Genomic DNA, 26,193 nt, shown 5'->3' with positions numbered 1-26,193 from the left:
CACATTTTTTCACGGATTTGTCTAAAAATTGGTATTTATTGGTCACAATGGTTTCTAGCTTCGGTGGCGAGCCCCCCTATAATGATACCTCCCGATATTCGGTATTTTGATGATTTTAGCGATATTATTTACCGGAATTGTTTCAAAATTGGTATTTGAAGTTCGTAATGGATACTTCAGCATAACACAGAAAATGGGTCATGTAGGTCCACGTCTTCGTATAGCCCCCATTTAACGGTACCCCCCCCCTTTTTTCGGTATTATAACGATTTTAGCGACTATGGATACTACAGACTAACGATACTACATCCTATGGCAGAAAATTGTCTATGCAGGTCTACGTTTTATAACCCCCATGATTCTTCCATATATACTGTCATTTGATGATTTTAGCTACATTATAAACAGTTTTTTTTCCAAGTTTCGCATTTGAATATTGTAATAGCTTATGACAAAAGTTGCCTATGCAGGTCCACATCGTCGTATAGACCCAAATATACGGCTACTTTCGGTATTTTTAAGATTTTAACAGAATATTTAACGGATTTTATTTTTTGAAAATTGCCAAATTTGTTCTATATTGTGGAGGGTATCCAATGTTCGCACCGGCCGAACTTACAGCGTTTCTACTTGTTTGCCCTATCAAATGGTATATACTCTCTGTAGTCTTAAGGCTGGGGGTTAAAAAAGACATACAATGAAGAGTATATTTCCACCTCGAAATGTTTTACGAAAGAGCTCGAACTATTAAAATTAGAGCTTTTAGTATTGCAAAGGCATTGATGTCTTAGATGCTTGGTATTGAAAATTAAACACATCCGTCGACGTATAGGTAAATTCCTCATATTTGACATTTTCCTGTTCCAATTTTCTGTTCCAAAAATAAGATTTCTAGTTCTTACAGAGCAGATTTACTTCTCACAAAAATAAATAAATAAAAAAATATATATGGTTTTACTTATATCCAACATCTATGCAAGGGTACTTCCTTTTTTCGATATTTAGCAGATTTCGGGTTTCCAACAAATCAGCTGTAATTTGATATTCTGAGTTATTTAACTTAAATACTCTCTCTCAAAAAACAAAAAAAAAAAAAAAAAATACCATGTATGAATAGCTCATCCAAGTTTTAGAAAATTTGAGGATTCCTTATTGTAAAAAAAATCGGGACAGTCGATCCTATAGTTTTATTTTTAAAAATATTTTAATTTAAAAATAAAGTCACCCATATTTTTAAGAATTTTTCGAATTAAGAATGGACAAGTAAAAAAACATTAAGTTCGGCCGGGCCAAACTTTTAATACCCTCCACCTTAGGGTAAAGGAAACATTAGAAGAAATGTGACAAAAACCATTAAAACGCCGAATATCGGGAGGTACCGTTAAATGGGGCTATACCAAATCGTGGACCTACACATGCAATGTGTCGCCAAAGGAGCTAGAACCCATTATGACCTACAAATACCAATTTTCAGAGAAATTCTTGAAAAAATTTAGACACATTTTTAGACATCGTCAAAATACCGAATATTGGGAGGTACCGTTATATGGGGACTATATCAAAACGTGGACCCATTATGACCCACAAATACCACATTTTAGACAAATTAGTGAAAAATGTAGAAAAACCATCAAAATACTGAATATCGGGAGGTAACGTTATACCAAATCATGGACTCATGCATGCAAATTTTCGCCACCGGAGCTGGAACCCATTATGACCAAAAATACCAATTTTTAGACAAATCCGTGAAAAAATGTGGGAAAAAAATTAAAATACCGAATATCGGGAAGTACCTTTATATGGGGGCTATACCAGAACGTGGACCGATATATCTCATTTTCAATACCAACCATCCTAGACACAACACAAATTGCTCTGCTAAATTTTGGCGCTCTACGTCAAATAATGTGGGCTGTATCGTGATTTCAACAGACAGACGGACATCGTTAAATCGACTTAGAATTTTATACTGATTATGAATATATATACATTATGGGGTCTACGACGAATATTTAGGGATGTTACAAACGGAATGACAAAGTTAATATACCCTCCTTTCCAAGGTGGAGGGTATAGAAATCGATTTATAAATGAAATAATTAAATGAACGAATTACAAATGCAATTCTCCAATTAAAACTGAAACATTATGAATTAGAATTAAAATGTTTCGAATTACATCTGAAAATTTTCTTACTTGATGTTATGGTCTTTACAAAGAAATCCGTAGAATAATATCCTTTATCAACCGCATAATATCATAATATCCATTTTTGCACATTGTTTTGTTGTCTTCCCTTTTGTCTTTCCTCAACGCATTATTCTGATCCTTCACTTCCACAAATCCCAGACAAATACTTTAAATTTATACATTTAAAAAAATATAAATGTATATTTAAATGACTTAAAAACTTTTTTCGAATATTATTTTTCGCACACAAAAATCTCTTAAATTGAAATTATCTGGTATTATACCTGATTTGGTATATTATTTGTAAATTTTCATTTAAAAAAAAGTTTAAAAGTTTAGACAAAATTTAATGGCTTAACTTTTTATTGGATGGCAAAAAAAAAAAAATAATAACAAACATTTTCATATTAATTTGCATACTGTGGCAGACGTGCTGTCACAGCTTGGGTGGTGTCGGTGGTTCAATGTCTTTTTTGGTTAGTTTATTATTTTAAATTGGGTACAAAAAAAAAAAACGAAACAAAATACCGCAGACAGGCATATTGTGAGAGCTTAGCGAGAAAATATATATAAAATATTAATATTAATAAAAATGTTATATTCAATGTTAATAATGTTAGTAGAATTAGGTTGGGATTTTAAATTTGGGATACTTAGAGGAGGATTTTTTTTTTTTTTTGAAAAATCTAACAGCAAATTTTTGAAACTATGTCCTGAAATTTTGTATGAATGAAATAGTTCTAAACAATTATTATACCCTCAGCTATATGGCTAGTGAGGGTATATACCATTTGATACGGTCAAAACATGCCTCATCGAAATATCGGTTTTAGAACCTATGTCTTTTTGGACAAAATCCGTTTCAGGGTATTTGGTGTCGAACTAGCTATGTCCATCCATCCGCCCGTTTGTCTGTCTGGCTGGCTGGTGCTCACGATAACTCTCGAAGGGAGTATGATTGTCAAACTTAGATCGAGTTTGGAGATGGGCAATATCGAACTACTCCTTCTGGTACCTCCCCCACAAAAAGTCAAAATTTTCAAAGATAATATTTTACTGCATGGAAATAGAAAGGATATTACGATTTTCCTCGAACTTTGAAAATCGTAATATTTTTATCAGTTCAGGTGCGAAAATGGACAATATCGGTCCACTCCATCAAGTACCACCCCCACGAAGGTCAAAATTTTCAATAACTATAACACTTATAAAATGTGATGTAAATGTCTGATTATCTTCAAATTACCTAGACCACAATATTTCGATTGATTTGATTTATCGACCCACTTCTTCTGGTACCTCCACCACAAAGGGTCAAAATTTTGTATACTCATGAAGCTCATAAAACACGAAATTAACATCCGATTCCATTCAGACCTGGTGCACCTAAATATTTCCATCAACACAAGATCTGTTACAAAGATGGTAAAAATCGGACCATACCTTCTGGTACCTCCCCAAAAAGAGTCAAAATTTTTAATAACCAAAACGATTATAAAATCCGAAATAAGTATTCAGATCTCTTCATATTTCTCATATTCCATTATTTCTACTAACAAAGGTTCACATTTTGAATATCCATGAAGTGCGTAAGACGCGTAATTAACATCCGATTCCATTCAGACTTGGTACATCTCAATATTGCCATCAACATAAGATTTGTTATAAAGATGGTAGGTTCAAGATTTGAAAAAAAGAAAACAACACGCTCAAAGAAAATGAAATAAGCATCCAACTCTCTTCAAATTTACACATACAAATATTTTCGCTAACAAAAGATCTGTTGTGAAGACGATATATAGCTGCGAATCCCTTCTGGTACCGCGCCCACAAAGGGACACAATTTTCAATACTTTTATTTGTCACAACTTGTGAAACAAGTCAGCGATTCTTTACTAATTTTTATATCTAAATATTTTTCCCAACCGGAAATCTGAGGTAATTATGATTTCGCATAACATTTGATATGAATTTTTGATTTCCTTCTACAACCAAATTGAGTCTATAAGGTAGTATGCCAACTTTGGTGAAGATCGGTTCAGATATAGCTATAGCTCCCATATATTTTTTCAGCCGATTTGTTATTTTTATCTTCCGCAGCCGTAATATGCACTCTGTAACAACAATTTTTGGGGAAATATATCAAATATAGCTCAGAAATACATTTGCTAAATTTTATCGAGATCGGTTCAGATTTGGATATAGCTCCCATATATAACTTCGTCCGATTTACCTTTTATTGTGCACCAAACGTATAATATTTGCCCAAATGGGATGGAATTTGGCACATACGACCGAATTGAGTCTAGAAGGTAGTATGCCAAATTCGGTTCATATATAACTATAGCTCCCATATATATTGTTCATCCGATTTGTTGTATTTCTTATCCATAGCCGTAATATGCACTCCGTAACAACGATATTTAGGGAAATATCTCAAATACAGCTCAGAAATATCTTTGCCAAATTTTATCGAGATCGGTTCAGATTTGGATATAGCTTCCATATATATCTTTATCTGATTTCAAATTAATTTTGCACCAAATGGGCAACACAAGTCCCAATTTAAAAGATACAAATGCTTCGGCATATTTAGTCCTTTGAACTTTAAATTATAATTATAATCATAGCGTGTATGATTGAATTCTCCCATAAAAACTTTTAATTGTTATGTGTAGCTCTACTAAATTAGCAAAGTGGTGTAGGGTGTCATAAAGTCGGCCTCGCCCGACTTTATGACTTTCTTTACCTTTTATCATTTTCTAAAAATTATCACATATCTCATATAAAGGAAACGTCGCAATAATTATGATCATTATACCCTACAACACTATGTGTTGGGGGTATTATAAGTTTGATTTGGCCAAAAATTATGTAACACCTCGAAATATTGATTTCCCACATAGGAATGTATATATGGATCTTCCTAGCTCGCCGAGCTGAGTCGATCTAGCTATGTATGTCCGTCCGTCCGTCTGTCCGTCTGTCCGTCTGTCCGTCTGTCCGTCTGTCCATGTTAATTTGTAATCACTCTACAGGTCGCAATTATGGGCCGATCCTTACGAAATTTTGCACGAAGGTGGGGTTAAGGTCAGAATAGAAGCCTATTTCTTTTGGAGATGATCGCCAAATGTTTAGGGGTTGAAATGGACCAAATACTGAAAAAATGTCGGATTTTGCAGTAGCTATACAGGTCGCAATTATAGACCAATCGACGCGGAATTTCGCATGTAGCTAGAGTTAAGGGCGGGGAAGAAGCCTACCAGTTTGGGTGGTCATCGGATAATATTTAGCGGGTAAAATAGACCATATCTTTTGTGTTGAAAAAATTCAAAATTTTTCATTAAACCGTGAATATTTTAAATCCCGGCGAAATTACGAAGCCATGACAAGGTTACTTCTGATCTTTACATTGATGTTAACATCCAACAAAACGGATATATAGCAAAATATGTGCGATATATACGTTTATCAAAGAAGATATGCTTGAAAAATCTCTTATATGTCGAGAACGGCTGAACTGATTTCCACAGTTCTCATTAATTCAGAATGGCCTCTTGACAAGAAAGAAAAAACGTCTAAAAAAATCGCATAAAAATATCTCTCTAAAGATAAAAGTATGGATTTTGTAAAATTTTCTCATAATTTTTCAATTTTGTCATATTTTTGGCATATTTTCATTTTGAATTAAACATTTGGTAATATTTCTACATCTAACAAAACTAAGTAGTTAGGATATCAGGATATCATATACAGATCGCATTTATGGCCCGATCCTTACGAAATTTTGCATGGAGATAAGATGAGGGTCAGAATAGAAGCTTACTCTTTTTGGAGATGATCGCCATATATTTAGGGGTTAAAATGGACCAAAAAACTGCAAAATTGTCTGCAGGTCGTAATTATCGCCCGATTCTCACGCACATTTGAATGGGGGTTACCGGACATTACAAAAGCCAAGCAGTTTTGGATGGCCATCCAAAAATATTCAATGTGTGAAATAGTTTGCCAACTTTTGTAGACAAAATACGAAAATGTCCATTCCAGAGACTTTTTGGAGAATTCACAAATACAGGAAAGACGCACTTCTGACTATTTCGTTAACGCTGATTTCGTTGAAGATTATAGTCAAATGACTGTATCTCATATAGATGCGTTTCAGTCAAAAACCAATAATAAATTTTAATCTGTTGCCACTTCTGAGAGATTATAGGTCTTTGGGAAATATTGGTTCCAGATCTAGGAAGACCATTTACGTGCAACATCTACCAATAAATTGGAAATGAGCAAATTAGTTAAAGTTGCTATTATTCGAAAATTAGAGAACGAAACCTGATGGTTTTCTTTTATTATTTGTCACAATATCTTGTGGAATTCTTTCGAGTATCTCGCCTATATAAACTGTATCATTTATTATGGTGTTGTAGGGTATTCAACGGTCGGCCCCGCTCGACTGTAGCCTTTGCTTACTTGTTTTTATTTAGGTCCAATACGAAATGGACAAAATTTGTCTATTCTTTCGGAACCTACTCCATAGCGGGTCAACAGTTTGAATAATCATAACAGAAGTCAAAATGTATTTAAACAATCGAACATTGACAGAGGGTATACATCTGTTGGAAAAAACGACTGATACTTTTTAACTTGTTATACCCTCAGCCGTATGGCTACAGAGGGTATATATCATTTGTTATACCCTCAGCCGTATGGCTACAGAGGGTATATATCATTTGATACGGCCAAAACGTGCCTAGTCGAAATAACGGTTTTAGACCCTAGGTCTCTTTGGACCAAATCCGTTTCAGAACATTTGGAGTCGATCTAGCGATGTCCGTCCGTCCGTCCGTCCGTCCGTCTGTCTGTCTGTCTGTCTGGCTGGCTGGTGCGCACGATAACTCTCGAAGGGAGTATCCGATTTGGTCCAAACTTGGTACATCGTAATATCTTTGTCAAACTTAGATCGAGTTCGGAGATGGGCAATATCGGTCCACTCCTTCTGGTACCTCCCCCACAAAAGGTTGGAATTTGCAAAAAAAAAATATTCTTTGCACAGAAAGAGAAAGATTAATCCGATTTTGTTCCAACTTTGCAAATCCTAATATTTGCGTCAGTACTCGGTCAGGTGTGAAAATGGACAATGTCAGTCCACTCCATCAAGTACCTCCCCCACAAATGGTCAAAATTTTGAATAATTACAACTCTCATTAAATGTGATGTACGAGTCCGATTGTCTTCAAATTTCACACATCCCAATATTTATGTTAACCCAAGGTCTGGTGTTAAGATGAGCCATATCGGTCCACTCCTTCTGGTACCTCCCCCACAAAAGGCCGAAATTTGCAAAAAATATATTTTTTGCACAGAAAGAGAAAGGATAATCCGATTTTGCTCCAACTTTGCAAATCCTAATATTTGCATCAGTTCTACGTTAGGTGTAAAAATGGACAATATCGGTTCACTCCTTCAAGTACCTCCCCCACAAATGGTCAAAATTTTGAAGAGTTACAACTCTCATAAAATGTGATGTAAGAGTCCGATTGTCTTCAAATGTCGGCCATCCCAATATTTATTTTAATCCAAGCTCTGGTGTTAAGATGGAATATATCCGTCCACTCCTTATGGTACCTCCCCCACAAATGGTCGAAATTTTCAAAAAAATACATATTTTTGCACACATCCTAATCATTTTATTAGCCCAAGGTCTGTTGTAAAGATGGAGTATATCGGTCCACTTCTTCTGGTACCTCCCCCACAAATATATATTTTCTGCACAGAAAGGGAAGCAATAATCTAATTTTGAAAAACATTACGTTCAAAGAAAGCGAAATAAGGATCCAACTCTCTTCAAATTTCACACATAAAAGCATTTTTCCTAACACCAGATCTGTTGTGAAGATGCTATATATCTGCGAACACCTGCTGGTACCTCACCCACAAAGGGACACAATTGTCAATATTTACATCTGTCATAAATTGCGAAACAACTCAGCGATTCTTTACAATTGATTTATCCATCTGCTATAATAATATTCATATCATATTTATTTATCATATCATATTTATATTTATTTAGGTCCGATACGAAATGAACAATATTGACCCATTCTTTCAAAACCCACTCCATAGAGGGTGAAGAGGGCTGAGGGTATACATCTATCGGCAAAACCGACCGATACTTTTTTACTTGTTTTTAAAATCAATCAATCTTATCAGCATTTCAGGCCTTTTTAAAATCCTGTTTAATTATCACAAATATGGCAACACAACAATTAATATCTTTTAATTAACTGAACCCATTAAAAATCTCTTTGAGCACCACGAAAATGTGGCCATTGACTTTTGCTTTTTTTCGCTAGACATTGTAACTCTGTTTAATTATGCGCCATCAATAATGCTACAAGTCACTCTCTCTTCCCCTCCCCATCCCTCTCATTCTCCCTCTCTGTTCTTAAAGTTCATAACTGTTTGAACTTTACTTTTTGTTCTTGAGGCTTAACATACTCTACATTTTTATGAACACAGTGAAAAAAGTTTGAAATATGCCACAAAATACTGACAAATCTCACACCTACACCCCCTCCATATTCCCTGCTGGTGGCACTTTCAAAGTCAGTACTTAAGCATATTAAAAGCAAACCATCAAAAACACGAGACACAAACAAAGAACAAAGGCAATAGAAACGAAAAGAAAACAAGACAAACAAACACAAACAACGTTACTTCAAACAATGCCCTTATCTGGGGAATTTCACGGCATGTCAACATCATCAGCATCATAACTGGTGTGAACAGAGAGAGAGAGAGAGAGGGAGACACTCACATATGTGAGTGTTACATGTATTTATTTAGAGATGTACTTAACTATATAGATATGTACACATATATATGTGTAGATGTGTAAAAACAACAACAAAAAATATAAGTACGTAATACACAATTTGGAAACACTTAGGCCGACTTGGTGACAAACATCTAAATTTTATTTATTTAGAGAAATCTGTTAAGGAGGAAAGAGAAATGTGAATCATATAAATTTATCTTTTTTTAAGATTAAGTGGGAATGGGGTGAGAAAAATGTTAGAAGATGAAAATTTGATGTTTGGCAAAAAATAGGAAATGACACATATTATATTATATCCTTTGTATGCTTTAATAGAAAAAAAGACAAGTTAAAAAGTATCAGTCGGTTCTGTAATTATTTAAATATATTTTGACATCTGTCATGGGTTCTGAAGGAACCCATTTTGTATCGGACCTAAATAAATACAATATAAATATGGCGACGTGCCAGGTTTGGACTATATTAGTAACTTCCTTAACTTTACGTTAGATATGTGATAATTTCTAGAAAATGTTATCATGTGCGTGAGGTACCAGATATAACCGAACTAAGTATTCCATTTTCATGCTTCAACTAATACAGATAAAAATATTGGTATGGAAAAAATTACAAGAAAATCGAACATTTATATCCAATTTTATGCGAAATCATAAATTCCATATTCATCATAGGTTTCTGATTAAGAGAAATGTTTAGTTGTTTAGAATCGCTTGAAGTATGACGATTTGTGGGTGAGATATCACAAGGAGTTTGCAGATATCATCATCACAACAGATTTTTTGTTAGCAAAAATGTTTGTATGTCTGAAGAGATTTCGAATTTTATTTTTCAAAATCATGAAACCTATGTGAAGCAGGTACCAGAAGAAATGGTTCAATCTCTACCATATTTATAACACATCTTGTGTTGATGGAAATATTATGATATACCAAGTTTGATTATAATCGTTTATAAATTTCTCGTTTCATCAGCTTCAGGGATATTCAGAATTTTGACCCTTTGTAGGAGAGGTACCAGAAAGAGTTCGCCGATATATCCCATATTCACAGCAGATCTGTTATTAGTAGAAATAATGGAATATGTTAAATATGAAGAGACCCGGATGCTTATATCCGATTTTATAATCGTTTTGGTTATTCAAAACTTTGACCCTTTATGGTGGAGGTACCAAAAGGAATGGTTCGATCTCTACCGTCTTCAAAACAGATCTTGTGTTGATAGAAATATTGAGATGTACCAAGTCTGAATGGAATCGGATGTTAATTTTGTGTTTTAGATCAAGTTCAGAGTTGGTACTCCGTCTCATACCTCCCCCACAAAATGTCGACATTTCCAAAGAAAATAATTTACTGCACAAAAAACGGATAATCCGAACTCGCTCCAACTTTGCAGATCCTAATGTTTGCGTCAGTGCTAGATCAGGTGCGAAAAATGGACAATATAGGTTCACTCCATCAAGTACCTCCCCCACAAAGGGTCAAAATTTTGAATTATTATAACTCTTATAAAATGTGATATAAGAGTCCGATTGTCTTTAAATTTCACACATCACAATATTTTTATTTACTCAAGGTCTGTGTCAAGGTCATTCTTGTATCTTCCCTCCGAAAGGGTCAACTTTTTGAATATCCATGAAGCTCATATAACGCGAAATTAACATGCGATTCCATTCAGACTTGATACATCTCTGTGATACCAATTGTGGAGCTCGGACCATTCCTTCTGATACCTCCCCCACAAAGAGCAAAAGTTTTGAATAACCAAAACGGTTATAAAATCCAAAGAAGGAATCCGGTTCTCTTCATAATTCACAGATCCCATTATGCCTACTAACACAAAATCTTTTGTTAAGATGGGATATATATATTGGCGAGCTCCTGTTGGTACCTCCCCCACATATGCTAAAATTTTTGAATATCAATATCAAATTCGATTATTTCAGCCTAATCCCCTTACCCAATACCAATCTAAGTGCCATTTAGTACTTTTCATACAAAAATAGGATGTATTTTCAAATCGCCACCAAATCACTACATCAGCTACCATCTGATTTCAAATATCAGAATTTTGTCAATATCCATTTACCTACTACAAAATGTTGGACCATTCAGTAAGTTTTGTACAATTATAGTACCCATTTCCGGATCAATCTCCATATGTCAATGCTACACAGGAACAGAGTACTTAAAAAAGATCAGATTTCAATCATTATCTGTTCACCCAATACCAAAGTGTTCCAAAAAAGTACTATTTAGTACACTTCGTGCACTTGAAGTACATATTTCCGAACTAGAAAATTTCAAAATTGCACCTATATCCGTTGACCCTAAACCAAACTTATCCAAATTTAGTACCATTTAGTACAGTTCGCAAACTTAGTACTCATATTCAAAACTATCTACATAGATCTAACATAATTTTCCATTTTGATTCTCATACAAAATTTCAAGTTTTTAGCTCTATCCGTACCATTTGGTACCAATTTAGAAGTTTAAAAACATTTAAGTACTTTTCATTACCTTAAGGTAATGATTTCCAAAAATCCAGCCTTATCACACGTCTTTCTACCAAAACTGTCCCTCATGCTAAAGTTTAAGATTCTAGCTTCAGCCGTTTCGTCCGTGCGTTGATTCTCGGTCAGTCAGTTATTTCACTTCTCTATTCTGTTCAGATTTTGTAAAAAATCCTTCTCCCCCTTACAACTTTATATCCAAAAACCTCTTTGATAACTGATTGTCCTTGATATTTGTTCTCAAATCCATTCTCTAATTTTTCTCTGCTGGCCTTTAAATAAGAGTCTTATGTTACTCCTTTCTTAACTTTCCCTTTTTAAAATTAACTATTCCCCATCCAGCCCAACAAGTACCTACAGAACTCTTCTGTTCAGCTACAAATGAGGCTATTTGTATTACCTGGCAACTTCTGTGTTCGCCCCGTTCCCGGTCAATATATTAACTTTGCTTTCCTGCTTTTCTTTTATCTGTCCGGTAATTAATTCAAATTCCTCCCCCACCATATTGAACTTTTCTCATTTGCGAGGGAAGCGGAAACCAACCAGTAGCCACACAAAGTGCGATTTACACAACCACGTTTACCAACAACAACAGCAACGACAACCCTTTGTTGTCGACCAACACCACCGTAACGTATGATTTATAAAGTGGCACAAAACATGACAATCATACGCCCACATTGACCTTTGACCACGGCGATTGCATGAAATATGTATGCATCGAAATGAGGTTGTGGCTTTTTGTCTTCATGCTTTTATTTAAATTAAGTTTGTTTAATGGCATTATTATATTGTGGAAAAAATGGTCGCCTTTTGTGAGAAGTTATTGTAAAAGTTTATAAATGTATTTTTTTTTTTGTTATTTGCAGATCTTTAAAATGTGCCCGCATTACCCTGCACATGAATCTGTTTTCATCGTTTGCTGCCAATAACTCTCTGTGGTTAGTCTGGTATCTGGTTGTGGTGCCCAATGATGCTCTCGTCAAAAATAGTCCGGTAAGTTTTAATGTCAAATTAAACGATTGCAAAGTTGAATTAAAAAACGTAAGGGGAATGTGAAACAATATAAGGGTTATAAAATTTAATAGATACAATTTTTATACATTTTTAAAATTTGAAAATTGTACCAAAGTTAACATTTTATTAGAAATATCTACAAAGCTTACATGGTACGCTATACGAATTCTCTAACTCATTTTTTGAGTTATCGACAAAAAAGGAAAAAATAAAATGCTTACAATTTCGGTAATTAACGACATTTTTCAGTAAATTAGCGACGAAACCAAAGTAGTCGATAAACCCTACCAATGTTGTCAACCTTAACTTCTTTTTTATACCCTCAGCCATATGGCTAGAGAGGGTATATATTTTTTGATACGGCTAAAACATGCCTAATCCAAATAACAGGTCTCTTTGGACCAAATCTATTTCAGGACATTTGGAGTCGATCTAGCGGTGGCCGTCCGTCCTTCTGTCTGTCTGGCTAAATGATGCGCACGATAACTCTCGAAGGGGGCATCCGATTTGGTCCAAACTTGGTACATCGTAATATTATTATCAAACGTAGATCATGTTCGGAGATGGACAATATCGGTCCACATCTTTTGGTACCTCCCCCATAAAGGGTCAACATTCTGAAAGAAAATATTTTACTGCACACAGAGAGAAAGGATAATCCGATTTTGCTTTCCTAATGCGAATCCTAATATCTGCATCAGTCCTAGGTCAGGTGCGAAAAAGGACAGTATGGGTCCACTCCAAAAAATACCTCCCCCACAAAGGGTCAATATTTTAATAAATAACAAATCTTACAAAATGTTACGAAAGAGTCTGATTGTCTACAAATTACACAGATCACAATACATTTATTAACCCAAGGTCTAGTGTGAAAAGGGAATATATCGGTCCACATTGAATTTTGAATAGCTCAGAAGATGTGGAATTAACATCTGATTCCGCACATCAGATTTGGCACATCTCAATATTTCTATCAACACAAGATCTGTTATAAAAAAGATAGAGATCGGACTATTTCTTCTGATACCTCCCCACAAAGGGTCATAGTTTTGAGTAACCAACGATTATAAAATCCGAAATAAACATCCGGTTCACTTCATATTTCACACATCCCGTTATTTTCACTAGCATAATATCTGCTGTGACGATGAGAAATTTCGGCCCACTACTTCTGGTACCTCCCGACGACGAATTTGGTTTTCTCCGAACATTCGTTGTCCAGCAGTTTGTAAACAAACAAATTTATCGTCTTTACTTTACAAAAAGGTCAGCTGAAAATGTGCACCTTTAGTTGGCCACCAGAACTCAAGCGCTGGCCATGGAGATGGTGTGGGCCGCCATAACAGCCGATGGCCGTTCTCGTATTAATCGACGTGGCATCAGCATAAATGCCGAATATTGTCGCGAAAATATTCTGGAGGTTGAATTAAAGCCTTGGGCACGCCAACATTTTGGCCGCAGACCTTGGACATTCCTACAGGAGGTTCCTCGCTTCCTTTCCAGCGCACAATGATCACCAAAATCTCCGTATACCAATCCGTTGGACTATTTTGGAACGCAAGGTTGGTACTAAAAAATGCCAAAGTGTCGATCGCCTCAAGCAAGCGCTTCGCCGGGAATGGGCCAAAATACCGCAGAGCAACATTCGGGCTGCTTGTGACGGTTTCATTGGCCGTTTGAAGGCCATAATTCGTGTCTGAGGTGACCATTTCGAATAAATCTAAACTTATTCTAAAATTTGATGCTATTTCCGATATTTTTTGCTTTCATTAAAAAAATTTTAAAAAATATAAATATTTTGGCATTTGACTTTGTTGCAGTTTTTTTATATAACCCTGTAATCATGAACGATTTTGTACGATTTGATAATAAACGATTTTGTTAAATTTCCTGATGTAATATCGTTGGATTTTTTTGTTCTTTCGATTTAGAATTGTGAATTTTTAAAGAATTGTCGAAATTTATAGTGAAAGGATATTACAGGATTCACCATAAAATTTGAACGAATGAACAATCGAAGAATCGCTGTTTTGGTAGTCTCGTTTGAATATAGATTCGATCATACTTTTAGAAACTTTAAATATTGGGACATAGTTGCTATGGTCCCTTGAAAAGTTATCGATAAATCTATAGTTCTGGGTGTCTTTCAAAAGATTTTCAAATATTCCATTGGTGATGGTCCAGAGAACGTTTAAATAATCTTAGCTTTACCTTTTATATCTCCGATTCTTTAATACATATATTTTCTATAATACATATGATTTTCTATAAAACATATATTTACAAGTTGTTCATTATCCGTTGGTCTTTCTTTTAAGGATTTTTAAAAATTATCGTCATGTTTGTAATCGTGGATTTTTTATAACTATTTTAAAGAACAACTTCCAATTTTTAATTGTGCCATTCTGTAAGCGTTTTTGGGAGATTTCAAATGAAAATTGGAAGCTTGTAGCTATTTGACATTATTACATCTGTGATGTATAATAAGTTCCAACACTTTGAAAAGACAGACAATTATTTCTTCTGCCATGATGATGCAGTATTTTAAAAAATAAAAATAAATAAAATAAAATAAAACAAGTAAGCAAAGGCTACAGTCGAGAGGGGCCGACCGTTGAATACCCTACAACACTATAATGAACGATACTGTTTATATAGGCCAGATACTCGAAAGAATTCCACAAGATATTGTGACAAATAATAAAAGAAAACCATCAGGTTTCGTTCTCTAATTTTCGAAAAATAGAAACTGGAACTAATTTGCTCATTTCCAATTTATAGATAGATGTTGCACGTAAATGGTCTTCCTAGATCTGGAACCAATATTTCCCAAAGACCTATAATCTCTCAGAAGTGGCAAAAAATTAACATTTAGTATTGGTTTTTGACTAAAACGCATCTATATGAGATACAGACGTTTGACTATATTCTTCAACGAAATCAGCGTTAACGAAATAGTCAGAAGTGCGTCTTTCCTGTATTTGTGAATTCTCCAAAAAGACACTGGAATGGATGTTTTCGTATTTTGTCTACAAAAGTTGGCAAACTATTTCACACATTGAATATTTTTGGATGGCCATCCAAAACTATTTGGCTTTTGCAATGTCCGTTAACCTCCATTCAAATGCGCGTGAGGATCGGGCGATAATTACGACTTGCTGACAATTTTGCAGTTTGTTTGTCCATTTCAACCCCTAAATATATGGCGATTATCTCCAAAAAGAGTAGGCTTCTATTCTGACCCTGTATATGATATCCTGATATCCAAACTACTTAGTTTTGTTAGCTGTAGAAATATTACAAAATGTTTAATTCAAAATGAAAATATGCCAAAAATATGACAAAATTGAAAAAATATGAAAAATGTTACAAAATCAATATTTTCATCTTTAGAGAGATATTTTTATGCAATTTTTTTGACGTTTTTTATTTTCTGCCAAGAGGCCATTTTGAATTAATGAGAACTGCCGAAATCAGTTCAGCCGTTCTCGAAATATAAGAGATCTTTCAAGCATATCTTCTTCAATTGGTAGGCTTTTTTCCCGCCCTAAACTCTAGCTACATGTCTATAATTGCGACCTGTAGAGCAACTGCAAAATCAGGATTTTTTCAGTTTTTGGTCCATTTCAACCCCTAAATATTATGCGATCATCTCCAAAAGATATAGGGTTCTGTTCTGACCTTAACTCCACCTACATTCTAAATTTCGTGAAGATCGGGCCATAATTGCGATCTGTAGAGTGATTACAAATTAACATGGACAGACGGACATATATAGCTAGATCGGCTCAGCTCGGCGAGATAGGAAGATCCATATATACTTTTCTATATGGGAAACCAATATTTCGAGGTGTTACATAAATTCTGGCCCAATCAAACTTATAATACCCCCAACACATAGTGTTGTAGGGTATAAACATAACAAAAAGAAAAAAATATCAAACAATGTTTTTCTTCAGTTTTGAGAATTTTTCCAAGACTTAACCAGTTTCAGAAGTTTTTTTACCACATTCTCATCACCCAATTTTCACACATTTTTTCCAATTTTACTCGTGAACTTTTTAAGAAGTTTCCCGAGTATTTTAGTGCTTGTTTTCACAGGCGATTTATATCATCTTTACAGGGTGATATAAAAAACTGCTACAAAGTCAATAACATCAAATTTTAGAATTGGTCACCTTCGGCACGAGTTATGGCCTTCAAATGGCCTATGAAACCGTCATACGCTATATTCGTTCATTCCAACCTTGCTTTCCAAAATACTCCAGTCATAATAGTCCAACGGGTTGGTATCCGGAGTTTTTGGTGGCAATTGCGCGCTGTTCCTGTTGGAATTTTCAAGGTCTGCGGCCAAAATGTTTGCGTGCCCAAGGCTTTAATACTCCCTCCAGAATATTTACGCGATAATATTCTGCATTTATTTTGATGCCACCTACGGTCGATTATTGCGAGCGGAGAGCGACCATCGGCTGTTATGGCGGCCCACATCAGCCATGGCCGGCGCTTGAGTTCTGGTGGCCAACCGAAGGTGCACATTTTCAACTGACCTCTGTGACAAGTAAACACGATCATTTTGTTTGTTTACAAACTGCTGGACAACGAATGTTTTCTCATCGGAGAAAACCATATTCGGCAGTTCACCACTTTCAGCCAAGCGAAGCAACTCTATAGCTGTTTTTAGTTTACTTTCTTAATGTTGCGGTGTAAGTTCTTGCACTTTTTGGAATTTCAATGGCTTTACTCCTAGCTCATTTTTTAATATTTGCCGAATGGAATATTGCGATATGTTCAGATCACGAACCATTGTTCGGGTACTGCGACGCGGGTTTCGATCAAGTTGCTTCTTTACTTTTCGAACCATTTCTGCTGATGTTGCTGGTTTCTTCCGTCCACTTCCTTGACATCGGGCTACCAGTATCACGGTAACGAGCGATGGTACGAGACAAAAAAGATTTACTCGCATTTAAATGCTGGAGTGCTCTAGCAATAGCCACTTGTGGTTTTCCAGCCAAATGTAAAGAAATAACAATATCACGCTTGAATATCATAACGAAATTCTCACCAAAATGCTTTTGAACACTTGTAAACAATATAATGAGCTGCCACTGAAATCATTTTAACAGCTGTCGGACGAGTGGCTTAGAAATGAAAACAGTCTGAAGTTGGTTGCAGTTTTTTCATCTCACCCTGTAATTTCACAAGCGAAATCCTCCACAATGGATTTGGACATAAGGGGACTCCTACCGTATTGTAGTGTTACTCATATGTTCGGCCCCGCGCGACTATAGCCTTTGCTTACTTGTTTTGTAAAATTACTTGTGAATGTTTTATTTCTATTTTTTTTTCAAGGATGTTCTGAAAATTTATATTTAGGGGTATTATATACATATGTCAAAGATCGCCCTCTCCTGTTGCTTTAGGAAAATTCACCGGGGTATGGCTTGGAAAATTGAAGTCGGTGGTCCATTGAAATCCACGATTTTTGTTCTTTAAATTTGACGATTCATGAGTATTTGTTTCCCTTCATTCATGTGATCTTGAGTACCTGCTGTACCCATTCGATATTTTACACAATATCATATGCTACAGCACACGAAATCCCTGAATTTTACACATGCAGTATTTTATAGCAGCTGAAAAATTGATCTCAGTATGGAGGGTATATTAAGTTTGTTATTCCGTTTGTAACATATGATTGATCAGCATAAAATTCTATGACGATTTAGCGCATACGTCCTTCTATCCGTCTGTCCGTCAGTGGAAATCACTGTAGCTTCCCAACGAAATGAAGTAGGTTACTAAAATTTTACTGAAATGTATATTATGTCTGCAGGACTTTGTTATAGCCCCCATATAAAGGTACATCCCTATTTTCGGTATTTTCATGATTTAAGCGACATTATTCACTGGAAATGTTTCAAATTTTGTATTTGAAGTTCGAAATGGATACTTCAGCCTATGACAAAAAGTTGTCCGTTCAAGTTCACGCCTTCGTACAGCCTCCCATATACCGGCACCTCCCATATTTGGTATTTTGATGATTTTAGCCACATTATTCCCCGGAATTGTTTCACATTTGCTATTTGAAGTTCGTAATGGATACTGCAGCCTAAGACAGAAAATTGCTTATGCAGATCCACGTCGTCATATAGAACCTAATATAGAATTTTGAACGGATTTTATTTATTTTTTTTTTTTTTTGCCAAATTTGGAAAATTGCCAAATTCGTTCTAAATGGTGGAAGATATTCAAAGTTCGGCCCGGCCGGACTTACAGCCTTTTTACTTGATCAATATTAATTTTTAATTGTTAATTTTTAATTTTTGTTTTTTTTTTTTATTTGTCATAAAAATCTTCACGGCCTTTGAAAACGTCCAGGAGCTGGTCCAGCAATAATCCACAAATTTCACTCTGTGGATCTCTTAATAAATCAGATATTATTTCTTTATGATTTCACGACTTAGCTCTGACGGGTTTTCATAAACCCAGAGTAATAGCTGAGGTAGTGGTCTTTAAAAATAATCCACAATTATAGCTAATACTTTTTTTCTTTGAAAACATCTTCTATTATTGCCTTGGTCTCCGTCGGGTTTGTAATAATGCATCTTTTATAATTGTGTTAAATGGCATCTTCCCATTTATAATGGTGGAAATCTATTAGTTTTTCTGTCACAATAATCCAGCATTTTCAATAAATTAATTCTAAATATTTTGCTTCTTAAATTTTCCATTTTCAAATGAATTACAATTTTTGACAATTATTTTCTTATTTTATTTTCTAACTAATTTTTATAGGAGTCTGACTTATAGTATCATCATCATCATCATCTCCTAAGCTGTAGGCTTCAATATTAGAATATATTGAGGACATTTCAAATTTGCACATTCAGAAATTGTCGCATTGATTTCCCCAATGTCACATTTTAATAGACAATCAATACGGCCTCTGATACCTACCACACGTTTGACTTTCCAAAATGAAAAATTATTTTGTTCGCATATTGATTTCCCATAAGAATTTCCCGAACAAATTTTGGAATTATTTTTTTACAAATTTTAAGAGAACAAAATGCGTCTCAAGTTTTTCTCTGGAATTTGTAGTTCATGTGTTTGTACATATGTAACAGATGATTGTTACATATTACCTTGGGAGATATATGTTTTGTTTACATTTTGAGGCTTATTTGTGAAAAATATTATGAAGTTATGTATACATTCATACGAATAAATGGTTACATGTGTATATGCCAACATACACATGTAAACCGAATTTATTCCTTTTTTTGTTATTTCCATAATTTGTTATTTCGTTTTTTTCATTTTCTCCCCTTCAGCCCCCCTGTGTGGGTCTCCACATAATCCTGCATTACTTCCTCCTAACCAACTACTCATGGATGTTGTGCGAAGGCTTCTATCTCCATACGGTGCTGGTGTCGGCCTTCATATCAGAAAAGAAGCTGGTTAAGTGGTTGATAGCATTCGGCTGGGGCTCACCGGCAATTGTGATTACCGTCTATGGACTGGTGCGCGGTCTAATTGGTACGGCTCAGGAAAATACACAGTAAGTTGCAGAGAGACATTTAACTTTTTCATAGATTTCTTATTAATTTCTTCTCTTTCTCCCTCTCTCTCCCTCTCTTTACAGTTGTTGGATGGATGACAAAAATTATCGTGCCATTCTCGTGGTACCTGTCTGCATTTCAATATTCCTTAATTTACTATTTCTCTGCAACATTGTCCGGGTGGTGCTACTCAAACTGAAGGCACCTGCATCGCTGCAGAACAGCTGTGGTCCCTCGCGGCCGGTGATACAGGCATTTCGGTAATAATTTTGAAATATTTTCATTTCTGAATTTTTTTGTACCCTACACCACATAGTGGTAAGGGTATTGTGTCTTTGTGCACTTGTTTGTAACAGGGAGAAGGAAGCGCGATAGACCCATAGTTACTTTTGATGATCTTCATAAAATCTCTTCTAATTCGATTTATGTCTGTCAGTCCGTCTAAAATTTCTCAAACAATGTTTGGGACGAACCCCATTGAAATTGATGAGAATCGGTTAAAATTTAGATATAGCTCCCATATATATCGTCGACCGATATCGTGCTAATTGTGCACCAAATGGCTAATAACAGCCCAAATGGACAATTTTGGCACTTCAGATCGAATTTAGCCCAGAAGCATGTACGTCAAATTTGGTAAAAATCGGTTCAGATATAGCCATAGCTCCCATACATATGTTTCATCAGATGTTGTGTTTAAGTGCCTTACATTCGTAATGTACACCTCACAATATTGATATTTGGTACCAGATACAGAAATACCTCTGCCAAATTTTGAGTTGTATACAGGGTGAGATTTAAAAACTGCAACAAAGTCAAACGCCATCATTTTATTATTATTATTTTTTTTAATTTTATTGAATGCAAGAGAAGAGGGTCAGAAATAGCATCAAATTTTAGAACAAGTTAAGATTTGTTCGAATTGGTCTCCTTTGGCACGAATTATGGCCTTCAAATGGCCAATGACCTTCAAATGGTCCATTCCCTGGCGAAGCGCTTGCTTGATGTAATCGACACTTTGGTATTTTTTAATGCCAACCTTGCTTTCAAAAATACTCCAGACACAGTAGTCCAACGGATTGGTATTCGGAAATTTTGGTGGCCATTATGGGTGGCTCGTGCAGAGTGCGATGGTGCTGAGTCCTGTTGGAATGTCCAAGGTCTGCGGCCAAATGTTTGCGTGCCCAAGGCTTTAAACACCCTCCAGAATATTTTCGCGGTAATATTCGGCACTTATTCTGATGTCATGGTCGGTTAATACGAGCGGAGAGCTACCATCGGCTGTTATGGCGGCCCACACCATCACCATGACTGCTGCTTGAGTTCTGGTGGCTTACCGACGACCACGATAATTTATTTTTTTGCTTGCGAACTGCTGAGCAAAGAATGTTTTCTCATCGGAGAAAACCAAATTCGGCAGTTCACAACTTTCGGCCAAGCAAAGCAACTCTTTACCTCTTTTGATTTTATTTTTTTTTTCTGTTGCGGTGTAAGTTCTTGCACTTTTTGGAATTTCAATGGCGTTAACCCCGAGCTCATTTTCAATATTTTCCGAATGGAATATTGTGATATATTTAGCTCACGAGCCATTTTTCGGCCACTGCGACGCGAATTTCGATCAAATCACTTTTTGACTTTTCCAACCATTTCTGCTGATGTTGTTGTTTTTTTCCGTCCACTTCCTTGACGTCGGGCTACGCTACCAGTATCGCGGTAACGAGCGATGATGTACGAGACACAAACGATTTATTCACATTTAAATGCTAGAGTGCTCTGACGATAGGCACTTGTGGTTTTCCAGCCAAATATACAAAAAATTACAGTATCACGCTTGAATTCCATCACGAACAACATTTTTTCTGAAAAATTCTCAAAAAAATGCTTTTGTACGCTTGTAAACAATATAATGAGATTTTACTGGAATAGTTTTAACATTTGTCGGACCAGTGATTTTGGAATGACGGCAGTCTGAAGTTGATTGCAGATTTTTGAACTCACCCTGTAGAAATCTTCGTCCGATTTTGGGTTAATTGTGCAGTAAATGACTAATATCAGCCCAAACGAAGTGAGTATTTAATGTCGGACAACAGATACAGCTCGCAAATAATTCTGCCAATTTTATCGAAATCGGTTCTGATTTTTATATACCTTCGATATTTGTCTTCATCCAATTTTACGGCTATTGTCCAACTGAATTTTTCCATTTGATGAAACTTTAATAAATATTTTTTAATGTTATTTGATACTAGAGGTACAAAAGCCTCCGTCGAATTTGTTTAAAATCGATTCAGATTTGGATATAGTTCCCAAATTGTGACTACTCTAAAGTCATGAGACGCATTCAAATGAGATTCATATTTTTGTTACGGGAGATCTACTGTAAACGCAATACGAAATTTAGGGTATCACATAGCTGCCCGATTTTTGAACTTTTCTTACTGGTTTCTAATAACTAAGTTTTAAATAATTTTTTGTATTTCTTGTTTCATTTATGCAGGGCCACCTTATTGCTTGTCCCATTGCTGGGTCTACAATACATTGTGACACCATTCCATCCGGATCCTGGACATCCTTTGGAACATACATATGAAATAATATCTGCATTTACTGCTTCATTTCAGGTAAGTTTTTTTCAAACAATAAATCCTTTTCCCTTCTCCCCACGAACTACTTCAAATTGTGGATATCCCCTCTCCCTTCCGTTTTAATTGACCAAACCGGAATCTGAAAGAAATTTGCAACTTTTTCTTTTAAACGATTTAATCTCTGTCTTTTATAACTTTTGATATTATCACTCACCCATACACACACTCGCTCACTCACCAACACATCCATAACATAATAACAACGGCTAATTGCATTTTTGCTAAGTAGCCGAGCATCGAGAGTAGTTTTAAAATACATTTAGCTATTAAACTTATCTTCCTTCCTTCGCTCAATTTCTCCCAGCTACTCGCACTATTTATGGCTATACTTCTTAACAAAATTACAAGACTCTTTGGATGTGTATATGTGTGTGTGAGATATTAAAGTGATGAAAGATGTATTGAGTCATAAGAGATAAAACTTGAGGAAAATGAAAACAGTAGCAAAAACCTAAGTTAAATATTTACTGAGATTATCCTTTGCCAACCATCTTCATAATGGGAGATTCCTTGCGGGCGAGAAGCGAAGCTGTGCGAAGAAAATTATATAATATTTAAAATGTAGTTTTACTATTATGTTGACAACGTCTAAACTTGTCGGAAACATGTAATTAATAAACGTTGAGAGACGTGAAGAGTTAAGCACAAATTTAAAAGACGAGAATATGCTAGTCTATACTTTTACTTAAGAAGTTTTAAGGCCGCCTAAGTATGCAGTTAAAACATGAGAAAATATGTGGCAGACTAAAGAAAATCCCCGCATTTCTAGCACTATTTTGGCCTACAGATAAATCCAGTAGAAGTTAATGCAAACATTGCCACTATTTTACAAAAAATGGCTTATACCTGAAGAGTTCTCAAAGCCAAAGAGATTTCGATGTACTTGTACGACTTTTAACAACACTCTATGTGCTGATGAATTCCATATTCATATCTGATCCCTGGCAACCAAGTTTTAAAAGAATAGCTGAATCTTTAAGAATTAGAATTCTTTAGAATCAATTAGAAGAGATATAAATATTGACAAGTAAACAAGTAAAAAACAGTAAGTTCGGCCGGGCCAAACTTTTAATACCCTCCACCTTAGGGTAAAAGAAACATTAGAAGAAATGTGGCAAAAACCATTAAAATGCCGAATATCGGGAGGTACCGTTGGGGGGGGCTACACCAAAACGTGGACCTATACATACAATGTTTCGCCACACGAACTAGGACCCATTATGACCCACAAATACCAATTTTTAGACAAATCAGTGAAAAAAATGTGGCAAAAACCATCAAAATACCGAATATCGGGAGGTACCGTTATATGGGGGCTATACCAAATCATGGAGCCATACATGCAATGTTTCGCCACCGGAGCTGGAAACTATTATGACCCACAAATACCAATCAAATTAGACAAATCCGTGAATAAATGTGGCAAAAAAAAAACTAAAATACCGAATATCGGGAGGTACCTTTATATGGGGGCGATACCACAACGTGGACCTATACATGCAATGTTTTGCCACACGCTCAGGGACCCGTTATAGCCTACAAATACCAACTTCCAGACAAATCCGTAAAAAAATGTGGCATAAATCATCAAAATACCGAATATCGGGAGGTACCCTTATATGGGGACTATACCAGAACGTGGACCGATACATCTCATTTTCAATACCAACCATCCTAGACACAATGTAAATAGCTCTGCTGACGCTCTACGTCAAATAATGTGGGCTGTATCGTGATTTCAACAGACAGACAGGCAGACAGACGGACATCGTTAAATCGACTTAGAATTTTATGCTGATTATGAATATATATACTTTATGGGGTCTAAGACGAATATTTAAGGATGTTACAAACGGAATGACAAAGTTAATATACCCTCCTTTCAAAGGTGGAGGGTATAAAAAGCAGCTAAGTTCGACCGGGCCGAACTTTTATTACCCCCCCCCCCCCCACTATTTTGAAATTTTTCATAAAAAAAAAAAAAAATCCACCGAAAAATACCGCTTGGATGAAAACCGTTAAATGGCGGCTATACGAAGACATGGACCTACATAGACAATTTCCTGTCATAGCTTGTAGGACTCATTACGAACTTCAAACTTTAAATACGAAATTAGAAACTAATCCGCTCAAAAATATCGCTAAAATCATAAAAATACCGAATATCGGGGAGTAAAGTTATATGGGGTTTATGCGATATCGTGGACCTATGTAGATGATTCTCTTCCAGGGGTGAAGTACTCAAAAGGAAATCAGAAGTACTCAGAAGGAGGTGCTGGTGTGGATTTTAACAGAAATCCATTAAAAAAATTGGCTGCAACCATCAAAGTACCGAATGTAGTGAGGTACCGTTACAATGTGGATATACGATATCGTGGACCTATAAAGAAAATTCTCTTCCAGGGGGTAGAGTACTTAGAAGGAACTTCTTGTGTGAATATTGAGGAAATTCCATTGAAAATGTAGCTAAAATCGTCAAAATACCGAATATCGGGGGGCTATACGATATCGTGGACCTATATAGACAATTCTTTTTGATGGGGTAAAATGTCCACAATGGACTCCTTTTGTGGAATTTCAGACAATTCCATTGAAAAATGTGGCTAAAATCATCAAAATACCGAATACCGTGGGGGTACCGTTATATGGGGGCTATGCGATATTGTGGACCTATATAGATAATTCTCTGCCGAGGGATAAAGTACCCACAAGGAACTACTTGTGTGGCTAAAATCGTCAAAATGCCGAATCTGGGGGGGGGGGGTGGTGGGCTATACGATATAGTTGACCGACATAGCAAATCTTCGAACTTGATCTGCCTGCACGTAAAAGACTGATCTGTGTAAAATTTTAAATTTAAATCTTAAAAATTTTATCTTAAATCGTGTTGATTCTCGCGTGAATACAATAGACGAACAGACGGACTGACGGTCAGGGCTAAATCGTCTTAGAATTTGACGTTGATTAAGAATGTATACTTCGTTAGGTTTAAAATTATTATTTCGATGAGTTCAAACGGAATGACGAACTTAATATACTCACCATAGGTGGGCCGATATCTATCATCTTCACACCACATCTTCACACCAGAATTTTGACCGATTGTGGGGGAGGTACCAGAAGGAGTGGTCTGATATATTTTATCATAACACCAAATTATTTGTTGATAAAGATTTTGCGGTGTGCGATATTTGAAAAGAATATATATAATTGTTAAAAAATTGACCGTTTGTGGAGGAATTATCAGAAGGCGTGGACCGACATCACAAGATCTTGGGTTTACAAAAATATTGTGAAGTCGAAAATCGAAGAGAATCGGATGCTTACATCGCATTTTATTAGAGTTATAATTATTCCAAATGTTGACCCTTTGTGTGGGAGGAACTTGTTGGTGTGAGGATGGAATCTATTGGTCCCCTCCTT

The 26,193-nt window shown here is 35.7% G+C and overlaps 1 protein-coding gene across 1 annotated transcript in view; it reads left to right on the top strand.

Moving 5' to 3' along the window:
• The window catches only part of LOC101895877 (calcitonin gene-related peptide type 1 receptor), a 264,742-nt gene that overhangs the window by 218,807 nt on the left and 19,742 nt on the right, over positions 1-26,193 (top strand). The window contains 4 exon segments of the mRNA XM_011298341.3: positions 12,416-12,542; positions 19,898-20,124; positions 20,209-20,385; positions 22,623-22,746. Coding sequence (XP_011296643.3) covers positions 12,416-12,542; positions 19,898-20,124; positions 20,209-20,385; positions 22,623-22,746 — 655 coding nt within the window.

This window comes from Musca domestica, unplaced genomic scaffold (assembly GCF_030504385.1).
Source record: "Musca domestica strain aabys unplaced genomic scaffold, Musca_domestica.polishedcontigs.V.1.1 8, whole genome shotgun sequence".
In the NCBI taxonomy this organism is placed as follows: Eukaryota; Metazoa; Arthropoda; class Insecta; order Diptera; family Muscidae; genus Musca; species Musca domestica.
This window is presented reverse-complemented; position numbering and strand designations above follow the sequence as displayed.